At 27.1% G+C, this 24,615-nt stretch overlaps 2 protein-coding genes across 2 annotated transcripts in view; both read left to right on the top strand.

Moving 5' to 3' along the window:
* The window catches only part of LOC117173803 (neurexin-3-like), a 55,735-nt gene that overhangs the window by 19,534 nt on the left and 11,586 nt on the right, over positions 1-24,615 (top strand). The window lies entirely within an intron of this gene.
* On the top strand, positions 14,564-15,386 carry LOC117173174. Its single transcript, XM_033361591.1, has 3 exons — positions 14,564-14,684; positions 14,771-15,179; positions 15,266-15,386. The coding sequence occupies exons 1-3, from the start codon at positions 14,645-14,647 to the stop codon at positions 15,312-15,314; spliced, it is 498 nt and encodes a 165-aa protein (XP_033217482.1). The 5' UTR covers positions 14,564-14,644; the 3' UTR covers positions 15,315-15,386.

The raw sequence follows: 24,615 nt of genomic DNA on the forward strand, positions 1-24,615 counted from the left end.
TATATACAATATAAAATGAGAGATTATATTACATCACTGCGCGGATTCAAGAAGATTTTATAATTTGTTTAAAGTTTAAAGTATTTTTCACATTCAAATTATTTTTAAATAGCCTGACCACTAATGTTTAATGGTTATGAGCATTTTATCCTAATCTCTATTTTATTATATTTATTGTATTTTCAATTAATTGAGTAACTGTTATAACTTGTCATAAAGTTTGAAACAAAAGTTTTGAGATCGATCAATAATATGCAAATAAGAATAAAAAATTATAATATGGTAAAGTATTCAATAATTTAATTCAATTTTCAAGTAAAATTTTATCAGTAATTCAGTTAAATCTACAATTACATTTTATTATATCAAATCATATTTATTATTAAAAATCATTGGTCAACGCTGTCAATATAATTTTGAATTATTGTTACGTAAAAAATGACGTTTGTTGCTTTTAACTAGTTAGTTATTCATGATTGCCCGTTTTAGCAGTGCGACCGTTTTAGACACAATTCTCTTACTTCAATAATCTATTTACCTTCTACACAATTATGGTATTCTCTTCACTTGGCTTCTGTAACAATTTATTGAAGCTAATCAAATTACACTTTGAAAAAATTATTGGTTACAAGGAATAGGAGAAACGTTTACTCATTTAACTTATCTTTTGTTTAAACAAATTATAAAATACTAGCAGTTAATGCACATGAGCCAAGCGTGCGTTCTTGTCCTTCGATCCTCATTTCCTAACATCAAACATATACACAATTCAGAAATAAATTATGATTATTTTTATAGTTTTTGAACATTAATTAATAATTTTAAATTAAAAGCGTCTGAAAGTAAAAAATACAATAAAATATTTCAAAATCAATACTTTACAAATCAAACAATTGCAAGTTAAGCGAAATTAAAAAAAGGACAATATTTTGAATAAATTGACAAGAAATTAAACTTGTATCATTTCTAAATAAAAGCGTTTAAAATTGAATAATAATATAATTCAAATTTTATAATAGATTTTTTTATCGACCATCTCGAAAATAATGACTTCAGATAAAAATGTAAAAAATAGAAAAATTTTTAAAAATTCAATCTTGAATGAATTAATGTTCAAATTTTGAAAACTGTTTTATTTAAAATTCAAAGCAATTGAAATTGTATTATTTTGAATTATTAACGTTTAACATTAAATAATTTTAAAAATTTTAATTAAAAATTAAACTAAATTTAGTATTTCAAAGTAAAAGTTTCAAAAATTCTAGAATTGTAAATTGTTATAACATAACAAAAATCAGAATTCAACTTTGAGGTTGACGAGAATAACCTTTTTGAAATCAGAAATTAAAATTTGGTATGTTGATGTTTACCAATTTAAAATTTTGATATTGTTCATAAAGCTTCCTAAAAGTTAATAATTTCAATTTTAATTGCAAAATTAAAACTTCTAAAACAAAAAAATAGGAAATTTAGCGCTTAATATAAAACTTATGAGCTCTAAAATTGTAATAAATTAAATTTGAAGAAATTATTCCAATAATTAAAATCGAATAAATTTCAGATGTTGCACTAAAAATGAACAATTAAACAAAACAAAATACAAAAGAATATTGCTATACTATATAACTCCAATGTTTGAAGTTACACAATTTAAGACTTTTGATTCGAAAGTTTCTTTTTTTTAAGTTGAATTTGAGTTATTCAATATTTCTGAAAGATTTAACACAAAACATATTTTAATTTCCAATGCCTAGTTCTAAAATCGTCTATTTTTTTAAAGAATAATTTGAAAAGAAGCTTTTAAGCATTTAGTTCAAAAAGGTTTGATTACAAATATTCTAAAAAGAAAACGTTGCAAATATCAATGCTTTAATTTCATATTTTATACTTTTAAAGAATTTAAAAACCAGACAATTTTGTGCGTTTAAAATTGAAATCAAACAATTTGAAATACTTAAATACGAAATTAACAAATTAAAAACTAGTGACTCTCAAGGCTTTCAATATAAAATTTGGTAATTTTGAAAAATTTAGCAGTGAAATGATCGTAAGGTTTTAAATATTTGAATTTAAAAATACAACATTGTGATATTGTAAATAAGAAAAACCTCTAAAAATGGAGAAATTTTATTCCAAAATTTTTTGAGTTCTAGCTTTTGAAGCAAAAACACTTTGGTTTACCTAAAAAATAAAGCTGGTTTAGAATTTTTCATTTAAAGTAAAATTTTTAAATGAAATTATAGAAATATTAAAGATGATAAATGTATAATTAATAAGTATCATATTATCTTATACACAATGCCCCTGGACCTTCATCCATTCAATTTTTTCTGCAATTTTTTGACGAATCAGTCCAAAATTGTAAGCTGTAGGTTGATTGGTGGAGCTTCTAAAAAATTTTATTTCAAGCATGACAATAATATTCCTAAAAATAATTAATAAATCAAAATATTATAAAATTGCACCTGCAGGTTTATATATTCAGTTCTTCTTGGAATTGTTAGGCGAATCTGTTCAATCCTGTAGGTGTTCTGTCGTCGTAATTGCTCAAAAATCTAATTTTGAACACATAACTAAAACATCTCTACAAACAATATTGATGAATCAAAATTTTCCAGAAAATGTCCCTTGATCGTCATCTAGTCAAATCATCCTAAAATTTTCAGTTTAATTGGTTTAGTATTGTACACTACATTTTCAATTTTTTTCTGAATCCGGGTAATTAAGTTTCTAAAAAATGGAAAATGTTCATAAACATATTTTTTGCGACTTTTTTTCATTCAAAGAGATATCATACAAATAGATGAAGAATTGGATGACATGTCCAATAAATTTAGGATAACTAGATTTCTTTCGAGAAAAAGAATTTTCGTTTTTTTTCACTCGTTGGCGATTTTCTACCCTGAATCTCGAATTAGAGTTATTACACTTTAAACTTGTACAATTTCGAACAATAATTGTAATTTATAACTGCTTCAAATGTAGAGATTAAAATATTTTATTTAGAAATCTTAAAAGCCTTTTAATTAAGCCTACTTGAGTAAAAATTTTCTCGAAAAGTACTTCCGAAAGACGGAATAAATTTCGAGGGTCTTTGTAACTGCAATCAACAACCGGATTACCTGCAAAGTTATTATATAACTCTTGGCTGAGGTCCAACTACCGTCTATTGTACTCTGCATGGAAATTAAATTTGTCGACTTACTTCAATTTTCTCGGATAACTTCTATTGCTCATTTCTTCATTTTAATTGGTACACTAGAAACTGAATCATCTCTGAAAATGTTTTAAAAAGTTTACGTGATTTCAAAATTCCTAAAGCTAGTTGAATCCTGATAAAAAGCTTTATGCAAATTGATTAGGTTTCCAGTTCCTTAATCCTTCTCATTATAGATTTGTCTTCTTCAGTCGTGACGCCTGAAATCCACTTTTATGAATTATTTTCCATTATGAATAATTCAAGCCTGTTTACAGTCTGCAACTCCGAACTCACCAAAGTCCTGAGAGTCGTGCCGGGCTAAAGGAGTATGAACAAAAAAATAAGTATATGAAATAAGCACAGGGGTAGAAAAAAGAGTAAAGAACTTAAGGAGTTTAAAGATGTTTCAAGAAAGGTTTTAGAATATTTATGATCCGGAAACTCAGCTACAAGAGTTTATACCAGATAAGGGAAGTCCCAAGACAGCTTCTACATGCATATGGAATCTTTGTATCGAAATAGAAGAACAGAAAGCAATTAGGATTATGCAAACTTCCAAGGAAGACAATTTCGAAATCTAATTCACTAAGAAATTCCAAAGCACTTATTAATCAAAGAAGCGTTGACTTAAAGAAAAATATACGGTTAGTTTTTTTATACGTAAAATCCTTTAGAAGCAGCACTGACACTGGACTAATTTAATTTTGATATTTAAATGCTGGGTCATGAATTGCACGAAAAAGTTAGCAATATTGTTTTAAAAAATATTTTTACGCCCTCCTTAATTAATAAATTGAATAAAGGCAGAAATGAGTCCTGCAAGCTCTGTGATGTTTAATACATAGTTCCTATTAGAAAAAACGTTTTTAAAAATTTAATTTAGAATCGTCAATTTTAGCTGCGTCATGTTGACTCTTTACTTGAGAATTAGCTGTATAAAACAAATCATAAATTACTTTCTGAAATTAACCCCAGTAGCCTGTAGGAAGTCTATAGTAAGAGAAGAAGATTTTTCTGGTTATGCTTTCCTGCTTTATGCGAAAACCGATTAATTCTTCAAGCTTGATGCTAATTTTTGCCAAAAATTTAATTTGTATACTTGAAATAACTGATAAAATTTAGAATTCCATTAATTAAGAAAAAATTAATTAATAGTTTATATAACTTCATAAAACCTTCTTTCAGTCGATGCTTCAAATAACAAGAAAGAAATCTTTTCATTAGCTGAAAAACACATGAAAATAATTATACGAATCTGACGAGGAATCAGTATTTAAAAAAAGAGAAAATCCATGTTTTCCCTCATTTCAGGAGAAAACTTCGGCATTTTGACACTAAAGAAATCAATCACGTTCAGGAGAGAGTCGTACTCGATTCTTCTGCAAAGAGGGGCTCACCCCACAAGAAGTTATCACGTCGTCTCTGGCCGTCGAGATTAAGTCATTTTGGGGTTCCGCCTCGCTGGCAGTTAGAGCGACGACAATTCTCATTTAGAGTGGTGGTTTCGATTTCCCAATTGCCATTGGAAACGCAGCTTTATGTCTATACTGGCATCATATACATTTACCCGTTTGCGGCCTGGTTGGCGCAAAGTCAAGGGAATAATCGATAATCATTTCTTGAGCTGCATCCTCTCACCAGTAGACGTGGGTGGCAGAGAACCAATATGAAAAAGTCAAATCATCCCCGAGTAAGAATTTAAGACGACCCCCACGATCCTGCATCTTTCAAGCAATATCGATGTGATGACCTAGAACTGAAGAAGAGAGAATTCAATTATGAATTGAGTGAAGCGGAAATTAACTTTTGAAGAAAGGGAGATCCTTTTTTGTTTTAAAAAAACTCATCATTTATTAGGGTGGCCCAAATTAATAAATTCAAGTTTCATTAGATTTCATGGCACGTGTCACAAGCAGCTTATATTTGATTACAAATCAACCTAGACTTTTAAAATATTTCCAAACAGGGTTTTTTTAAGCATTCCCTTTCCATGTGTTTTATGTTAGTATTGAGTATGCTCAATATACTTTGTGAGCCTGCGATTTACTCTGCTCTAACAACCTTAGCATCTGCAAACGCAAACCCACTGACTATAACTCTTTCAGAAATTCCTAAAGCTCAATTCTGTCCACCTTATCAAATTCTTTTTCCAGATTCACAATTGCACTGAAAACTTTTTTATTTACTCTTAAACTATTTTCTGTGATTTGTCGCAAGCTGAATATCTAATCCGCACATATTTTTCTGGCATAAAGATTGCATAGTTTTTTTATTCTCCCTTTCCTGAGTATATTATACCAATAGTAGTCTTCTTCAGTCAATTGTGCTAACTGCATAAATAAACGGTGAACAAAAATAACATTATTTTTAGGAGATAAAACTTTGTAAGAATAATAATAAGTATTTATATTTACAAAAGAACAATTGTGGCATTTCTTCAAGGCCAAAATAGTCTGGATTGAAAAGTGTATAGCCCGAAATAAAGAAATGTGCAACAGAAAGTGAAATTCATTTTGTAAGGTTTTTATTTGTTTGCCATGCAGATGCATAACGAATTATATAATGATAAGAAAATTCGACTATTTTCGGTTAAAAGCTCATTATTTAGAGTTTGAAAGTCTACTATTGAATTTCAGACTTTTGCAAATTCAAAATTGTAGTTTAAACTCCTCATAGAGGTTTTCTAAATATGGCTCTCGAGAACTGATCAAGAAAATCTATGTGAATAAATATTTTCCTTTTTTTCTAAACAATTTAGTGAAGAAAATGTGGTTTTTGGGAATTCGCTACTTTCTGTTGCTTCAAACTGATATTTTTTAAATGAAATGCAGCTCCAATAAATTCGAATTATAAACGGAATGAAAATAAATAATATGAAGTCATTATTAAAACAATTTTGATAAACAATGCATATTTTCACCGTTATTTAATAAATAGAATGTGTTTTTTCTGCAGGCGTGACTGCAGACAATTTATCAATTGTTCTCTTGAGTGATAATTTAATATTAGACAAAAATTGTTTATTGTTCAAACAACCTTAATTAATAAATGCATAATTTTGTCAGTTTTCACTACAAAGATTCAGTTTTTTTTTACAAAATTAATTGAAATGACCTTATATTTGGCTCAGCACTGTGAGTCAGTTTTTTTTTGAAACTGAAGCAAAAGAAGTTTCCGCTTCCCAAAAAATTGCATTTCTTCACTAAATTATTCAATAGTAAAGGAAGATCTTTTTTTCAAATTTCCCATGAAACTACTATTGAAGTGCGTTAATGCTAAAACTTTACAAGCTCTAAATTTGTTAGTTTCCATTGCAAATCAGAATTCCGCGACTGTCAACACATAAACTGAGGGTTAGCATATAAAGCAAAAAGTAAACGACTTTTTTTTTAAAGAGGTAGTTTCTCTGAATTAAAGGGTGATTCTTAAGGGTTGTAACTAAATGTATATTTTATATAATATCTGTGAGTCTCAAAACATTTTTTATCCACCATATGGGGTATAAAATTATTAGCATTTGGAAATCATGTATATTGATGTAACAAGGGTGGTTTTTGCGCTTTAGGGTAGATTACAAGGGGTAGGGTGTATTAAGAGTCTTACAAAACTCCTCTGTGCATCTCAATGAATATTTTCTTGAACGAAAACTGAGTGTTAGTATATTAAACGAGGATTATATTATTTTCTCCACAAGGGGTAGTATTTTTTAATTCAACGGTGACTCTCGAGGGATGTAACCACATACTTATTTTTTCAAGATATCTGTTTTCTTTCAAATATTTTTTTATCTATCATGTAGGTTGTAAAATTATTTAAATTCGAGAAAAGGGCTTCATACACTATAGTACATCATTGCAAAGATTTTTAAAAAATTGAAAAAAACGTGGGTTTTGATCAGACATATTAATTTGCTGACACAGAAAATTGTTTAACCGACTATGCAATCGTGATGAGCATATTCTGAAATATATATCAACACTCCTAATTGTTAATTGAACCACCACTATACTTAAGTACACTAAAATATTTCATTACAAAGATTTGTATTTTTCCGGAAGCCAGGGAAAAGTCCTCAATGGCAAAAATCTTTACCATTCGCAGTCAAGGGGTAAAATATTCATCTACTTTGTTGAAATTCACTGCTTTTTTCGAAAATTAAACAAATTTCTGCCTAAAAAATAATTTGTTTCTGCTGAAAGTAAACTGTTTGGTAGAAAGTCTGTATTTTTAGGTTTTAAATTAAAAAATTTGAACATTTTGTCGAAAGTTGAACTACTTTGTTAAGAACAGTCTACATTCGGCAGTCAAATAATTGAAACACTAATGTCTGTAAAGTAATGAATCTGTTTGATTAATATAGTTAATACATTAAAAATGTAAATATATTAAAATTGGAATTAACCATACATAATAAAGATCTTTATAAATATTTGTTTTCATTAAAAATATTTGTTTTTTAACTTTGATGGCTGGTTTTTCTACTCAACTATAATTTTTTATGTCTGCTGGCATTTGCGACATTTTATGATTTTGAGGCAAAAATAGTTTTTTTCGTCCATCGTAATAGGAAAGATAAAGCTTTAAATTTGGGTGTGGAAAAACAGACTTAAAGCCTATAATTCCTTGCTAAAAAGATGGAAACAAAATTCAGATTCATATTTTCATCAACTGCAAGGTTTTTGAAAAATGTACCACGAATCAAAAAAACGAATTTTTTTATAGAAGTCATCTTAATCTTGATTCTACGATTTCGGTATTGTATTTTTGGGTAATTTGATATATATTCAAGCAAATTTTTCAAGTATAAATTTGAAAATGGGCCTAATTTAAAAAAAAATGTTAATGATTTGTCGATTTGTCACCTATAATAAATCATTTCATACTATATTCCTGATGTTCACATAGTTACAAGAACTTAATCGGCTCATTTTAAAGCAAACATTTTCAATTCTCAGTTTTGAGATACAATTCTTACCACTGTGTAATCTTGTTTCTTTATAAAGTTAATTTAATTAAAGAATGTTTCAATATAAAATGTTATCTAATTGCAACATAACGCTGTTGATTCTTCGATTCTTATAACATATTATATTTGTCACAATTTTGTAAATTGTTCTGGCAAAATGGTGCATTATTTCGTTTTCATTAATTGTCCAATTTTCACTACTAGCATTTCTTAAAGTTTTATTAAAATTGAACATCTTTGACGGGAAAAGAAGTAATCATTAATTTAAACTATATGCACTTCAAATGCTGAAAGTTTAAAATGTTATACCTTTTTCTGAAGGATGTTAAGATTCATATTTTAATCTTTAAATTCAACATTTCAAATATTCCGATATCAAACTTCTTGACATTTTGAAGCATCAGATGTTGGAAATGGAAATTCTAAACCTGCAAACTTGAGATTCTTGCAGGATGGAAACTTGTAAGTTTTGACATACTGAAACTTTGAAGTGTTAGAGGAACTTGAAGGCACATTTACTTTTAACATTCAGTAATTAAATTTAATTAAAAAGTTTTTAAATAAAAAATTATAGTATTTATATTATTATATTTGATCCACTTTGGCATATTATTCCACCCACTTATCATCTTATCCAAAGCGGATAAATCTAGAATTCTTTGACTATATATAATAGACCTATTATACATAGTAATAATGATAACTCGCATGCGAAAATATAAAAGGACGTGACGTTTGCAAAAACGATTTATCACTAGTCGGTGGAAAAATGAAAGGGCAATTTCGTTGAATACTCGCCTGATGATGCGCTGGGGGGAAAATTCTGTCGCTTTTTTTGCCTCAGATGTTTTCTAAAGGCACAGAACAATTGCAGGCTTTCCATTAGAATTGAAAAACGTTCCCATTTTCGGATTTCGAAACGGTATACATTTCCGAAATAGATCAAAAGTATGCCCTGTAGTTTTTAATCAGAAAAGTAGCATCATCTTTTTTCGCAGTGTAGATATGATTATTCTGCCTTGAAGTAAAAGTGTCCATCAAAAAAATTCTGGTGAAAAGATTCCGTAAATGTTCTATGAAGACAGAGAGTTTTCATAGAAAATTTCATAGAAATATTGAATAAGCAGTTTTCAATATGAAATATATAATAAGATTTATATATAATTTTATTCACAATTTCTGTGTGTAGTTTTTTTAAAAAATCTTTTGAGTCTGATAACAATGTAATTTCTCTACCGTCTATCTTGGAATTGTATTTGCAAATAGCCTGCGAAAATACCTTCTTGGAAATTCTGTTTGGAAATTGCTTTTAGAAAGTTCTGAATCGAATTTTCAAAAAGGTTTACTAGACATATCGTAGAACTTAAACCGACAATATTTAAATTTGCATTGTTATTTTGTGTTCACATATAATTTTGAGAAATATTTTTTAAAATAAACAGTATTTCTTACTAGTTTTCTAACATTAGTAATATCGACTATATAGCTTTATAAAAAATCGTATTTTAAGGTATTTGTATAGAAACATGACACATATTATGCAACAGGCGCAAAAACCTCGCAAATTACAAAAACAAATTTTTCAGGAGAGAAAAAACTATGAAAGTTTTGCACATTTGATTTTAAATGAAAACAAAACATTTCTATTGATATGATAAATAAATAATATCATATAATCATTGAAGTCATTTTTATTTTTTTAAGAACTATGTGATTAATCCAAGTTTAAAAAACATGTTAAATCTTAAAAAGTATTTCTGCTAATAATTTGATTTATTTTTCATTTCAAGGAGACCTTTAAAATCAGTTTGAATCTAAGGCAAGCTGGTAAATCAATTCAGACTTCCAACATTCTTCATTCAGCTATATAATATATTTTTAAAATAATTTATATATGTGACTAATATTTGATACAAATTCTGTTACAAATCCCTGCTTTCAAAATTTTACCGATATCGTTGTTTTTTTTATAAAACTATTTGTATCTTGATCAACGATAAACAAAGGTTGGCAGGATAGAACTAAATAACTAACAAAATTGGAATTTGTCAGGAGAGTGAAAAAAAATTCGAAAAACTGGAAACACCATTTGAAGATAAAATAAAACTTTATCTTTTATCCGAATTGTAGCTAAATTGAGGACAAAAATTGTTCTTCAGTAAAAGTTTTCCAGCGAAAAAATAAACGTGGAAGAAATTCCAATAAAAAATTTAATTTTCAGTTAGAATAAAAACAAGTTTGCAAGAAATTAAGTTACCAAATGTAGATATACAACAGTTAATGTAAAATATTTAGCCAATTCTGAAAAAATCGACTTCGAATTTTCAAATTAAAATTTCATTGTTTTTCAAAATTGATTTTGAATAGCGATTGAAAATAGAATTTTCTATATTTAAAAAAAATTATATTTTAAAAAATCTCTTTATCACAATACGCATTTCATTTCTTGAGATGTTTTTAGACAATATAAATAATTTTGATAAACGTGTTTGGAATGCTATCATTATATGATTTTTTCGAAAAATGTTTCTGTAGAACCTTTGAATTAAAATTAAGGCAATTTAAGGAAACTATAAGGAAAACTTTTAGCAAACTAAAATGTCTTCTAAATTGATTTCAGAAAATCATTAATTTTTACGCGCCCTTCCAATTTTGTCGATATTTTATCAAATTTATGAATGATAGAAAATCTTTGAAGAAATCTATGCCAACTTCATGTGAAAATGTTCTACCGAGAGTCTCAGTGGTAATTGTCTGTGCATTTCTTTCGGATCGATGCAAAATTAATTTGAAAGTTCTTTTCAACATTACTCATATTTGACTGTTCTCTATGGCTTTTTCAGATTTTTAAAACGATATCTTCAGTTATCAGAAACTTTTCAAAGTTTAAATCATTGAGAGCAGGGATTTTTTCGATATATTTCAATATTCCGTCACCATTTCTTCATCAAATTAAGTTTTACTAAACCTAGTTATTTATTTTTAAGCAAAAAACGATTTTAAAAAACTATTATCGTAAAACAAAATTCTGGTGATAAATGTAGTTACGTAATCCATAATTTATATTTGAAAATAAAAAGTTTCAAGGATAATCAACAATGGAACAAAATCATTAAAAACATTTTTAATATTCTTTTTATGGGTTTTTCAGGATTCAAAAAGATATTTTAGTTTGCAAGAAAAAGACAAAATAACTACAATTGTGATTTTGGGTTTTTATTAAGTAAAATAATATTTTCTCATGTTCAACAAATTGTCGTGTCGCGAGAAATTTTGATGTTCTTTATATAGTTTTTTAAGTTCAACACAGCAAAAAACATGATTTTTTTTATTTTGACTATGGCTAGAAAAAATCTTTCTTCTATCATCTTTTCCAGGGGTCTATTAGGACCTAAAAATACACATAATTTCAAAAGGAAAAGTCAAAATCCTTATGATAGCGAGTTTGGCGTATCATTTAGTAAAATAATATGCTTTCATCTTCAAAAAAAAAAGATCACGTCATAAGGTATTGTTCTATTATTTCGTGTTCATTTGCAGGATATTTAAATTTTACTAAAGTTTTGTAGCTTTATATGCTTATTCTCACAGTGATTCAGAAATTTTCCTTCTAAACTTATATGTATTTTTATATCCAAAAAGTACCCTGAAAAGGATAATAAAAAAAAGGTTATGATTTTTCACCATTTCTATATGTAACCATGTTCACTATCTATTCTATGTAACTACATTCATCACCAGAATTTTGTTCTTCACTAAAAGTTTTTGAAATCGTTTGCTACATCAAAATAAATGAATTCGCACAGTAAAATCTAATTAGACGAGAAAATGTTGACCAAACATTAAAATAAATCGAAAAAAATAATTGATTTTAAGGTTTCAAGCTCCAAAACATTTTATTTTTACATGTAAAATAAGCTTTTTGCTAGCCATAATCAAAATAATTTTTTTTAGCTCCCCTTTCCTAATTTATGAGCTCTGAGCTTGTTGTTAAAGCTCAGTAAATAAAAAAACTTTCATATTATACAAAGATGCTGTGATTCATAAACATTTTATTTGGTTTAATGGATCCTTTCACACTAACCAGTAACCACGTATCAGAGAAATACATTTTTATTTATTTCAAACGTTTTAAACGGTTTTGTGTTCCTATTCACATTCCATAGATTTTATTTAAAGAGTTAATATTTCTCTCTATTTCAGAATTAATATGTTCAATAAAATGCAGCTCATTTTTATTTTAATTTCACGAACTTCGATTAGGAATAATTTCTATTTTTACGGTATTCTTTTTATGTTTTTATTTCCAGTATTTAAAATTTTGTATCGAATTCCTTTCTTTTACAAATATACGTCATCATGTCATTATTTGTTCGAATTACTCGTAAGGACACATGTGTACAATTTTATTTAAGCAATTCACGCAGAGCCTATAATGCAGGAAAATATTTGTACAACTGGTATTGGTGGAGTGACGTATTATTGGGGTAATTCTACACAGACAGAACATTTTCGTGTACAGCATAAACAATCTAAAATGTTGAAAATATAAAAGGACAAGTAATTTATTATATTTAAAAAAAATAAAGTTGAATCTTGTTTAAGTGGCTTATAACATGCTCCGTAAAAAAATTATATTAAATAACCAAACAATTGATTTGGATCATATCCAGTAGGGTTTCCTTAATTTCCAAATTCCGTTTTGTCATTATCTCTTAGTTTTGTATGAATCTTTATACAAAAATGTAGCCTCAAAATTTCAGAAATATCGGGTAACATTAACCCGTACCTGCTGTCATAAAATTTAAAAATTTAAGAAATTTGTAGATCCCTAAAGAAACCCCGTTTTTCGAACTTTGCGTAATGTGTAGGCTGATTTAAATTTTATAATAAATGACAGAATAAAATATTCGGAGTATTTGCTGTTGAAATAATGTATTAAAATATCCTTCCAAAAATATAATTTAAGTGAAGTTTACTCCCGCTCATATAATTATATGATATCAATTAAAAAAGAAGCTTATTATTGGAATATTATTTCTCAATAGAAAAATTGTAATACTTTTTAATAAGATTTAAGTAAGATTTCCTTTACTACTTTGATATTATATATTTTAACGTGAAAAATAAAATTGTTTTTGATTAGTAGAATTCAGCTTCCTATATGCTTCATAGAAAAATAAGCATATCGGAAAGTCGACGATAATAACAATGTGAAAATTGCGAACGGTATGAAACCATCCATTTTTTAGAGAAGGGTACTCTAGTTTCAAGAAAGATATTATATGAAGAAATTTGACGATGTCTGAAGATATTCAAAGTCATAAAGATCGAATCTAAATTGGATATTCTCTTGGGAATTCCAATTTCCAAACGTATGATTTTATTTTCATAGTAAATAAAATAAAAAATTATTCCAAGGATTTTTCGAAAGTATTTGTTTTCATACACTTGCAAAAAAATTTGAGTCAAGTTGATTCACCCGTAAGTAAATATGATGAAACAAAGCGTTTGTCATATTCTTTAGATAGCAGAAAATCGAAAATATGCCATTTTTTAAACAAGCTTTTATTGAAATGCTTCTAAATTTTATTCTAAGTTTAAAAAGGTAATGAATCTTAGGATTTAAAATACTTTTTTATATAAATAGTAACTACAAAAAATTAACAAAGTACATTTAAAATAAAATTAGAGACATAAGATGATGAAATAAAATAACAAAACTAAAAAAATTCTAAAAATAAAAATTAACTAAAGAAAAATTTAAAAAAGAGGCATAAAAATTAAAATTAATGTAGATTAAACATTTCGAAATTAGAACAAAAATATCCGGCTTATGTAACCAAATTTTATTTTATATTCGTCGTCAAAATTTGTATAACATTTATTTAATAGCTTATGTTTGTTCATGAAGCAATATAAGCATATAATCTAAAAGGATTACAAAAATAAAGTACATTTTTTTAGATTATTAATTGAATTTACAGTGGTGAAACACACTCTTGCCGGGATTCTATATTTCTTTAGGCACATACTTTAAACTAAAAAATATATCTTTGGAACTCTGAAAATTATATTATCAAAAGTTGTTGTGTTGAATCTTTCTAGCTTTAAAAAATATATCAAAATTGAGTAAATATATGGTAAACACAACTTCAAGAAAATTTCCAGCGAAAATTTGCTCATTTGGAAAGTGCCCTTTATGATTGGATTTACCCAATTTCACCGTTGTGATTTAAATTTATGACTGAAGTTAAAGCTAAAACATGCTCGCTTTAAAATTATCAGTTTTAAAATTTATTGCGCAATACAAATTTAAATTTTTTAAATGAAGTAGATAATGATAAACAAAAACCGCACGTGTGTCAAAATTTCCTCAATATTCAAGAAAGTAGACTTGCTATATAAACTGTCATAGAACCACGTTCTGCGATAAAGGAAAGAATACTCTCAAACTACGTTGAAAAAAATCTTCTAGGATGAAGTACTCGATTGCTGTTCTATTTACTCTCATTGTCTGTAAGTAATATAAATTTAAAGTATTAAATTATTATAAAGATATATTATTAATCCAAAAACTAAATTTTACTATTTAAAAACTGCAGGTTTCTCAACCAACATCTTAGCAGCACCGAAATTTAAATCGCATGCAGAAGAAGTGATAAAAGAAAAATTGAATTTAACTTCTGTACAATTTATAACAAAATGTCTCTCCAAGGGAAGATTTGAAATTCTGAAGTTATTCTATGACCGTATTGTTGATGATAAAATTCCGAATCGTTTGGCAAATGATATGCTTGATAGAGCAAAAAAAATAGACAATGTTGCTGAAAATGATTGGAAACAAATTACCAACGACGTATGTCTAACAAATGCTAGCCTTAGGTTTGAAAATGAATCTGACGTTGGAAAAATTAATCTATGTTTTGATGAAAAGAGCCGATTAGAGGGAAAAAAGAAAGCAGATTTTACAAATGCACTATTAGGGTCATTCTGCTCTTCAGTGGAAATATTGTAAGTTGCAAAAAAATGTTGTTAATTAATTATTTACAATATAAGATTTTTAGCTTGCAACTCACTTATGTTCTTATATTTCTCAGGGCCAAGGAGAAGTTTGCAGAAATGAGTGTTAGAAAGGATAATCCATAAGAGGATTTCAATATTATTGGTGATTAGCAAAAAACACCGAATCACCAATAAAGTTATAGATTGTCAATAAAGAATAAAAAATCTGACTCTTAAACTTAACTGAGTTATTTAATATTTCCTTAACAAAAAATTCACTTTAAATTTATGCAAAAGATTGAAAGGTAATATTTTACTAACAAAATAAAAAATTCTTTCATCCTGAACAAAATAATGGAGAAAAAATCAGGAAAGAGGAACAATAAAGACAAAAACTGCGATGTTAACATTTTCATATATTCCATAATATTAACAATTCTGAAAGTGACGCAGAAGAAATTACATTTTTCCGGACGAGCTATAATTAAAAAAGAAAGAGAATGTCCGAGCGTATATACGCATCATGTACATGCACAATAAATTTCAAACTTGATAATGTCAAAGCGTTCATCTTTTAGCTTTGACTTTAATAAAGAAATTTTTTTGATAACATATTTCACCTTAAATTCAGCTTGAATCAAATTTTTTTACTTACTATAGGCCAACTTAACCATTTTAAATCATGTTTTCGGACCTGCAAATTAAATCCATGTGAAGATTCTTATAGAAAATAGAATTTAGCTATCAAATTGAATAAAATTGTATTTTAAGTTAGAAGACCACGTGTTACCATTGCCTGAAATTGAAGTAATATTTCTAATTTAGGTGGGCTATAATTTAGTGGTTTACATGTGTTCTTAAAGATGAACTCGAATTTTAGAATCCCCTTGTGATATTTCGATTTTGACAGTAAAATCAGTATTTTATAGTAAATTACAGAATCAATTCTTCTATCAATTTTGTTTAGATTAATTATTTTTATATTCTTTGAAAAATACTATTCAGTGAAATTGTTTAGATTGCGAATAAGAACGACGAGAATAAATAAATAAACTTATTCTTCGTAATTTTTTGTTACTGGAAAAAAGTTATAAAAAAAGAAACACAGAACATTGAAGTAAAATTGTATGGTAAATAACCAATTCAATCATTTTCGGTATTTTTCAAAGTAATGACATTATTGACTTGCTTGTATATACAAACGATTTTAAGGAATCAGTAAGCTTATTCTTCGTGATTTTGTTTTTATAGAAAAAAGTAAGTAATATTTGTATATATGGGTTTTTTATATACTCGTAAAAGTATTAAGTATTAATTAAAACATCATAATTGCGAATTTTTAGGACTAACCTAAAAAATATCTATTTTTGACTTGGATTTTTGACAGTGGAATTACAATTTTTGATAAACAGAAAAAGAAATAATTCTGAGTATGTTTTAAGCATTTATTCACGGAGAATAATTCAGCACTTTTGATTTTGTTCTTACAGCCTCGAAGTAGGATGCATTTAAATATAAAAATATGCAGTAAACTGCTTAACAGATGTTTATCATTATTTAAAAATAATCGTAGGGCATCCTTGAAAATTTATATGATAAAAAAGTGAAATAAGTATCATTTTATTCCTGTTTTCATAAATAATCAAAATATAATATTTGCAATACCTATCACGAAAAAATGTTTTGATCATACTGTAAAGTTTCGGTTCTAGCCTTAATGCAGAAGTTGTCATTCTTGTCATGCCTTTAATTTGAACTATTTTTTTTTTAACTAATTATTTTAATATCACCACGAAAATATGTAGATGAAGAACTTATTATTCCTGAAAATTTTGTTGAAAAAAAGTTAGTGTCAACATGTTTTTAATAATCATGGACGTAGAACCGATGTAGGAGCTGCATTTTCTATTTAATTCACTCTCATCTTTTGTGAGTAATTTTAAGTTCGCATAATTATTTTTAAAAAATATGGATTGGAAAGATGTGAACTAAACCCGAAAATAAAAAAAATTTGAAAAAAGGATTTAATCAATAAATGTTTTGACAAAGATAAACAGTTTGAAAGAGCAAAGAAAGACTATTTTGCAAATTATCTATTGGAACCATTCTATTTTGCAATGCGAGCATTGTAAATAGTGAGAATTATGAGCTCACTTAATTATTTAAAGTTTCAAATTCATATTGAGCAATGCAATTATTTAACACAGATTTCTGTCAGTGCCACTAAAGAGTTCGCCGAAGAAATAAAAGGTGCAATGGCTAAACCATAAAACACTTTAATGTTATTTGGGACCTGCGAGAAGCATGTGATGCTTCATAAAATAAAAAAAGTAAATAAATAGTGTAATACCTGTCTTTTTAGCAAAACTGAATTTCACTCTTTCCATGGGTGATTGGAAGAGAATATAATACTAACGAACTTCATAGAAATAAAATCCAAAGTCTTAACTTCAGGCATCAAAAGCGTCCAAAGAGGATAGATGTATATGCCAACGTTTTTCTTAATTTTTATAATAAAGACAATTTGAGAAACAAAGTTATTGGTCATTCAAATTAACAAGGAACAAATGAATTCAACGATAAAAAAAATAATACTGTTGGTAATAACATAGATTTAGCACAATATGTATGTTATGGATGAATAAACATAGCGGAAAGTTGAAAACAATAAAAACAGAGGAATCTCAAGTTTTTTATATTCTTTATAATACAAATCACACAACAACCAAGTAAAATGTCGAATGATTCAATCTTAGGTTTTGCATATAAAAAGAAACACTATTTCTGATAACTTGAATTCACCGCTACGTGTACTTCATAGACCAATACGCATAGCGGAAAGTCGGTAATAATAAGAATATAAAAATTACGATTTTTTAAACATATTTTTCATTAATTTATTTTATTTTATTTTATTGATAAACACATAGTATAATTCATACTCTTTATTCCAATTATGTCCACTAAAAAAAATTCTTCACCAGGGCTTATCAGTACCCAGGATCTTTCCTTTCAGTCATCCCTAAATGTCATGGAAAAAAAAAGAAAGTTTAACCGATATTTGATTAAATTTTATCCTGTAAAGTTAGGGTTTGTTGTAGCGAATCTTTCATCGGAAATCGATGTAAAGTTTATTTTCTGTTTTCTCTGCAATTATTTAGCACCCATTTCTTATAAAAAATTTTTCCCCACGCCTTCTTGGCCTGGTATACAACTTTATCTTTGTTCACGTCCATAAATTTCTTCTTGAAAGCTCTTTTGCGTCTGTAACCTATAATATCTTTTAGCCTTGGAGTCACATTCACACATTTTCACTATTCTTTCCTCCTTCTTCATCTGGGTACGCTACTATTTACTCAATCTAAATATAAACTGTTCACTCAGTTGTGAATTCACCCTTGCCCTCACTTTCTAAATAAAAAAAATGATTTTTTTACAGAATTTTTTGGTTAAATTATGGAAACCAATTCGACGTGAAGGCATCATTTAACTAAAAAAAATCTCCTTGGGAAGAGATTTGTAGAAATTACTCGTACTCTCTGAAGAATTGCGAAATTAATGTTTTATCAAAACTGTTTCTTTGTGTGAGCCATCTAAATTGGTGTCCTATTAAAATAGTTTTAAAAGCTTATTTAACAACATTGTCTGAAGATTGAGAACAATTGTTTCACAAACCATAGAAAAAAACTTTTCATAGATTTGAGGAAACTGAATATCCATTTTAGGATGTGTGAAGCAACCTCAAATAAAAATACAATTCTTTATTATGCCTTTCCAAGGAGTGAAGTAATCTGCTGATATCGATAGACAGTTGATATTTTCTCCGTGTACCTGATATCTTATTTACTTCAGAAGCCATCAGTTAATTCTGTGTTTCTTCAGAACTCTTAAAGAAGCGGCCATTTGGTCTACTGCCTTTTCCCCATCGAGTATTAACAACATAAAGTTTTTTGTGATAGTGTTAGATAAAAGAATAGAAATGATTTAGGAGGGGCATTTATGAAATTGCAACACTTGAATAAAATAATAATAAAAATTGATCATAAGTCAAAGCTGCTCTTTAAAGTGATAAACAAAAACAACGAAAAACGAATTTTATTTATATGAATTTTTTAAGCTAGTACTTTGAAAATTGCTTTTAGAGCTAGATCTTTAAAAATTTAGAAATTCCAAAATATTCCACATAGATTTCAAGTATCTCGTAAAGACTTTGAGAGATTACGCTAACTTGAACTAACAGCCTACATGCAGTAAAAAATAAATGAAAATATTGTAATGATTTGAAAATACTGTAAGAGAATTCACAAAAATTTCTAAGATTTCAAAACTTTTACTTACATTTTACAATGATTTCTAAATATATCAAAATATTTCACAATTTTAAAAGAGTTGACAAAGATTTTAAATGATCTTAAAGATGTTAATTATACTGGATGCAAAAATCAATGATAATGAAAATAAGAAGGTTCACTGTTTCTGTTTCATGTCTGAGTTGTACTGATAAAGGAGACAAAGAGAGAGAAACAGACAGATGCAAGCGTCCGGCTCTCTCCCTTGCATCGCACAATCGCCAGTTAAGATTTTCTTTCTAAAGTTGATAAATTATTTCTCAATTTCCCGTTAAAAAACCTGGTAGATCCTTAAAATGGGCATTCGATCCTGGTTCAGACTGCATCTCTGGATTATGAAAACCACTGTCGTGGCTTAACCAGATTAAAAAAAATGGTATACTTTTGAACCAAAAGTTTCTTAATAAACACCTTACCAGAATTAAAATTTAATTCACAAGCAGAACAAATAATTTAAAATATATACAAAATGAATTCTCTACAACCTATGATTAAATGTTTATTTTGGAATAGATTTGCCATTCTCATGATGGACAACGTCCATGTTCTCGAAGATAGGATACCCTATCGTTTGACAAATGGCATGTCAAACGCTTGAAGAAAATCATGAACTTGTCTTGGAAAGAACTTACAGGGGACTTATATAAGTCAGTTTCTACTCTCAACTTAAAAATGAATCGTATGTTTGTGAAACGATCTATGTTTTAATCAAAATAAACGATTGGAAGAAGCACAGGAAACAGCTTTTGCAAACGAATTATTAAAACCATTTCTGTTCTCCAGTACAAAAATTGCAAGTTTTTAGAATGATGATATTACATGAAAAAGATTGCTTTTAAATTTTAGTAAATACCATTGAATCATAGGAAAAACCTAAACACTATTTAATGAAAAACTGTTTTACATATACCTAATTATTTAGAATTAAAAGATATCACGGAAGAACCATTTCAGTTAGTGGCACACAATAATTTCGTAAAACACCATAAACATTTAACGCGACAAATGGAATGCCTAAAAGTAGAAAATTAGTTTTATGAAACCGTTAATTAAACAAAATATTTATAATTTTCTTTGTAATTTTTCAAAACTCGCAAAAACATTATTTTGTCATAAAATCATTGGCCTACTAAAAGCTGAAAACCCAATAGATGATGCATAGAAAACGAATCGTGAGAAACTTTTTACACCTCCTTTTGAATAAATAAAATTTACATTGTCTCTTCATTAGTTTTCTTGTTTGAAAAATAATTTAGTTTAAAAATGAACTAAATTTGACGTACTTTTAAAAACCGGAATTTAACAGCATTAAAAAAGCCATTTTAAAAGCATTTAAAAAAATTGTTTAATAATTCGACATAAAAAGAGACTAATGACGCCTTTCGATTAGGTCAAAAAATTGCATACAGGCGATATTTTGTACAAATTGTGTAGCAAAAAATTAGCTAACATATGCAGGGTGAACTAGAAAGGATCACGAATAAAAAACATCAATATTGTTAATAATTTTCGAGAAACATAGAATTCTTTACAAAATAATTTTCAATTTTAAAGAAAACAGTCTTTATTTGAAAATAATATTGTTAATGAAAGGATTAGTGAAATAAAGAATGAAGTCTGATAACGTCTATTTTATTGAATTGGTATACATTTATTCTCATTATTTTATCCTCACCAGCATACAAACTTTAACCAATTTTTATTTCAAATGTACAATTTGTATTAACTTTATGAATTGCATGTTATATTGAACTACATTTCTCGAATTTAAGTTGTATTTGCTTCTTTTGAATATTATTTTTAAATCATATTTTCAAAAATTAAACTAATTTGCCTTGATAATAATTTCACTCAGGAATCACAACATAAAATTATCATTGCACTGTTAATCAAGGAGAAATGAAATGTTTTTTCTAGGTATGAGCAAGCTGAATAATATAGTGTAAAAAAGTTGGAAATACTACAGGAATACATTTTTTATTTTTATTATTAGTAAAAGAAATGATAAAAATTCTCTTTATAAGCAGTGAGTAGAAACAGATAAACAGAGTGCACTTAACGTTTACACAATAAGAATTTCTCTTTTATTTCAGTGAGACGTTAACAATGATGTTCTCGAATAAAAAGAATGATAAAAATAAATGAAATTCTAAGATTTGAAATTGCAAATTGAATATTAAATATCAAATAGAAACTTTTTTGTTTGAATCGTACTGAATACATAATATATGGAAGAACAATAAAACTATTAATTGGAAACACAAGGTGAAAAAATAGTTTCATGTATAGTTACGCTATTTATTTCAATTATGATTTTCGTTCCTTCGACAAATCACGATATTCAAGGAATTTTTTTTTCGCAGAAAGCATGCTTCGTGCAAGAAGATATTTAGGAATCGATTTATGAAATGTATGTTTTCTGCAGCACGTACCTGCCAATTGCGAGTAATAACGTGAGAGGCTGGTATTTACCAAAAGACCCTTAATTTCACGAAATGGCGACACTTTGTTCGACAAATTGTTTTCTAGGCCTACGCTATTTACAAAATCATTAAATAAATCAAGGGCAAAGACAAAATATGGGTCGTGGCCAAACTTTCAGAATTTTCAACTAAAAAATTCATGATTCAAAAATATTTTTTATACCTGGTAAATATTAGTGTTTACATAATTTATTTAATTATGCCTCAACCTCTGACATAGATTTTGTGTGTTAATAATATTTTTCTCCCTAAACATAAATGACTAAGCAAAAAGGTTGCAAAACGTTTTTGGTATTGGAAAACGCTAAAAATAATTATACTTTCTTCATTGAGTTTATTTGTTATTCATTCATGAGGATTATTTTCTAACAACTGTTTTAAAAAATAATTTAAAAAAGGAATACTGTATTGCTGTTTTTATTAGATTTTTAAATTGCAACATCAAATTGATAATAATACAACATTGTTGTATTTCAAAATAAGTTTCATTAATAATAATAATTCAATTGTTAGTACTAAAATAAAATGTAATTTCTCCAACATCAGAAACACTTGAATCTAATAATAAAATTAAAATATTTAACAAAATAATTCAATCCTCAAACAAAACAGATTAATTTTGAACCAAGTACTTTAATTTTTAACAAAAAAAAAAAGAGGAAATCTTTACCCTAATAATTAATATTCTACAAGAAAAGACGAATTTTCAACGCATTTTCATGTTTTTAATAAAACAAAAATTTTTAACTAATAAAGATACATTTGTAATTATTTAAAATAGATTTTCAAGAAAAAATGGAGTAGTTGAATCTTTATTACAAAAAATTAGTTTGTAACTAAAAAATATGAATCTTCGACCACAATGATAAATTTCTGACTAGGATGATGAATATTCTACCAAAAACTTAAATTTTCACCAAACATTTTAATTTCAAGAATTAAGATTAATTTCTAATCAAAACATTAATTTTCCAAAAAAAAAACAAGACGAGTTTTCAACAAAATCCATGAATTTAAAACCAATCAGTTGTATTCACCAAAAATAGAGATTCTTATCGTATTTTAATATGTTTTGAAGTTCATCAATTTTCAACCAAATAGTTAATTTTTCTACTGATAAACTTCAGGTTGAATTTGCAATTAAAAAATTTAATTTTCGAATATAAAATACGAATTTTCATCCAAATGATCGCATTCTTAATAAATAAGATGATTTTTTAACTAAGAAAATAAATTTTTCCACAAAGAGACGAGTTTTCAACAAAGTATATTAATTTTCAAGCAAATATTTTAAGTTTTAACTAAAAAAGATCATTTCCCCATCAAAAATAGAATACTTACATTGGTAGTTATAAATTAACTTTCAACTAAAAAAAAATTTAACCATCGAGATAAATGTTCAGCTAAAATCAGGAATCCTTAATCGAAAATCGGAATTTTTAACGAAAGTTGAATTCTCAACTCAAAATATAACGTTTCAACCAAAGGAATTAATTTTTCATTAAAAGAGATGAGTTCTCAAGAAAAATGATGAACTCTCCACTAAAGAGTGGAATTTTCAACTAAAAATGTTTTTTAATGAAACAGAATAATTAAACTAATTCGAAAAATAATGTTCAACAAAATAGCTAACTCATCGAAGAATTTTTAACAAATTTATAAGAAGAAATTTCTAAGTAAAAAGATTAATTTCCAAACCAAGAATATAAGCAAGGACAATATTTTTAATAATTGATGAAAAATTGATAATAAATAAATGTATTTATAATAGTTTTATATAACATACCTACAATCAAACAGTTGTATTTTTGAAAAAATACCCATTTCCTACAAAAAACACTAACATAACATAACATTTCTTAAAATATTGGTTCTCTATCATGATTTTTTTAAACACTGACTTCTGATGAAAGAAATGAACACAACCTTTGATTGTAATAAATTCAAAGTCTTCCTCGTAACCTTATTATTTTATATGAAAATAGCTTTTTTATATTAATTTTTCATGAAAGGTACTGACATAAAAGATTATATTACTCACCATGATATATTGGATTATTTAACAGTTTTTATTTAACCGCACAAAAAGCAATAAAAAGCACAATTGTTTTCCTATAACACATTTTTTCCGTTACAAAATGTCATTAATTTTGCTCATGTTTTGTTAGCATTATATCTTTTGAGAAATTCACTTAAATAGACACAAACAAGGTAAATGCAAACCTATACTTTTGTATAATCTTCAAAAGAATTTTGAGATTAGCGGCAACATTAAATATTTCTAAAAACTGCACATCCATTAAGCTAAACATCCCAGTAATTGTGACGACTATTATTATAAGAATCAAATAAAAAATGTATATTTTTTACTTTGAAACAACAATTTTCTTCAAGTTCTGTGAATAATGAATTTCATATAATGTTTTTCCTCCGCAGATCCTCCTGATATTGACTCTTTTCTCTAAAATTATTTCGAATACATTAAAAGAGACCTAAAATATTTTTAAATTGCCCAGGTGTTTTTATTTCTTTTTAAATCATTTTCCAACCAACCCTAAGAACTTTGAATAAATTTTGTTTACCAATTGTTTTCTGTTGGTAAAAGCTTTCAAA

This window comes from Belonocnema kinseyi, chromosome 5 (genome assembly GCF_010883055.1).
Source record: "Belonocnema kinseyi isolate 2016_QV_RU_SX_M_011 chromosome 5, B_treatae_v1, whole genome shotgun sequence".
Taxonomy (NCBI): Eukaryota; Metazoa; Arthropoda; class Insecta; order Hymenoptera; family Cynipidae; genus Belonocnema; species Belonocnema kinseyi.

Excerpts from the sequence above, each read along its gene's own strand:
- LOC117173174 (XM_033361591.1), top strand. The coding sequence starts at position 14,645 with ATGAAGTACTCGATTGCTGTTCTATTTACTCTCATTGTCT. Across the intron at positions 14,685-14,770 it reads TCTATTTACTCTCATTGTCT|GTTTCTCAACCAACATCTTA; the intron begins GTAAGTAATATA and ends TAAAAACTGCAG. Across the intron at positions 15,180-15,265 it reads TGCTCTTCAGTGGAAATATT|GGCCAAGGAGAAGTTTGCAG; the intron begins GTAAGTTGCAAA and ends TATATTTCTCAG.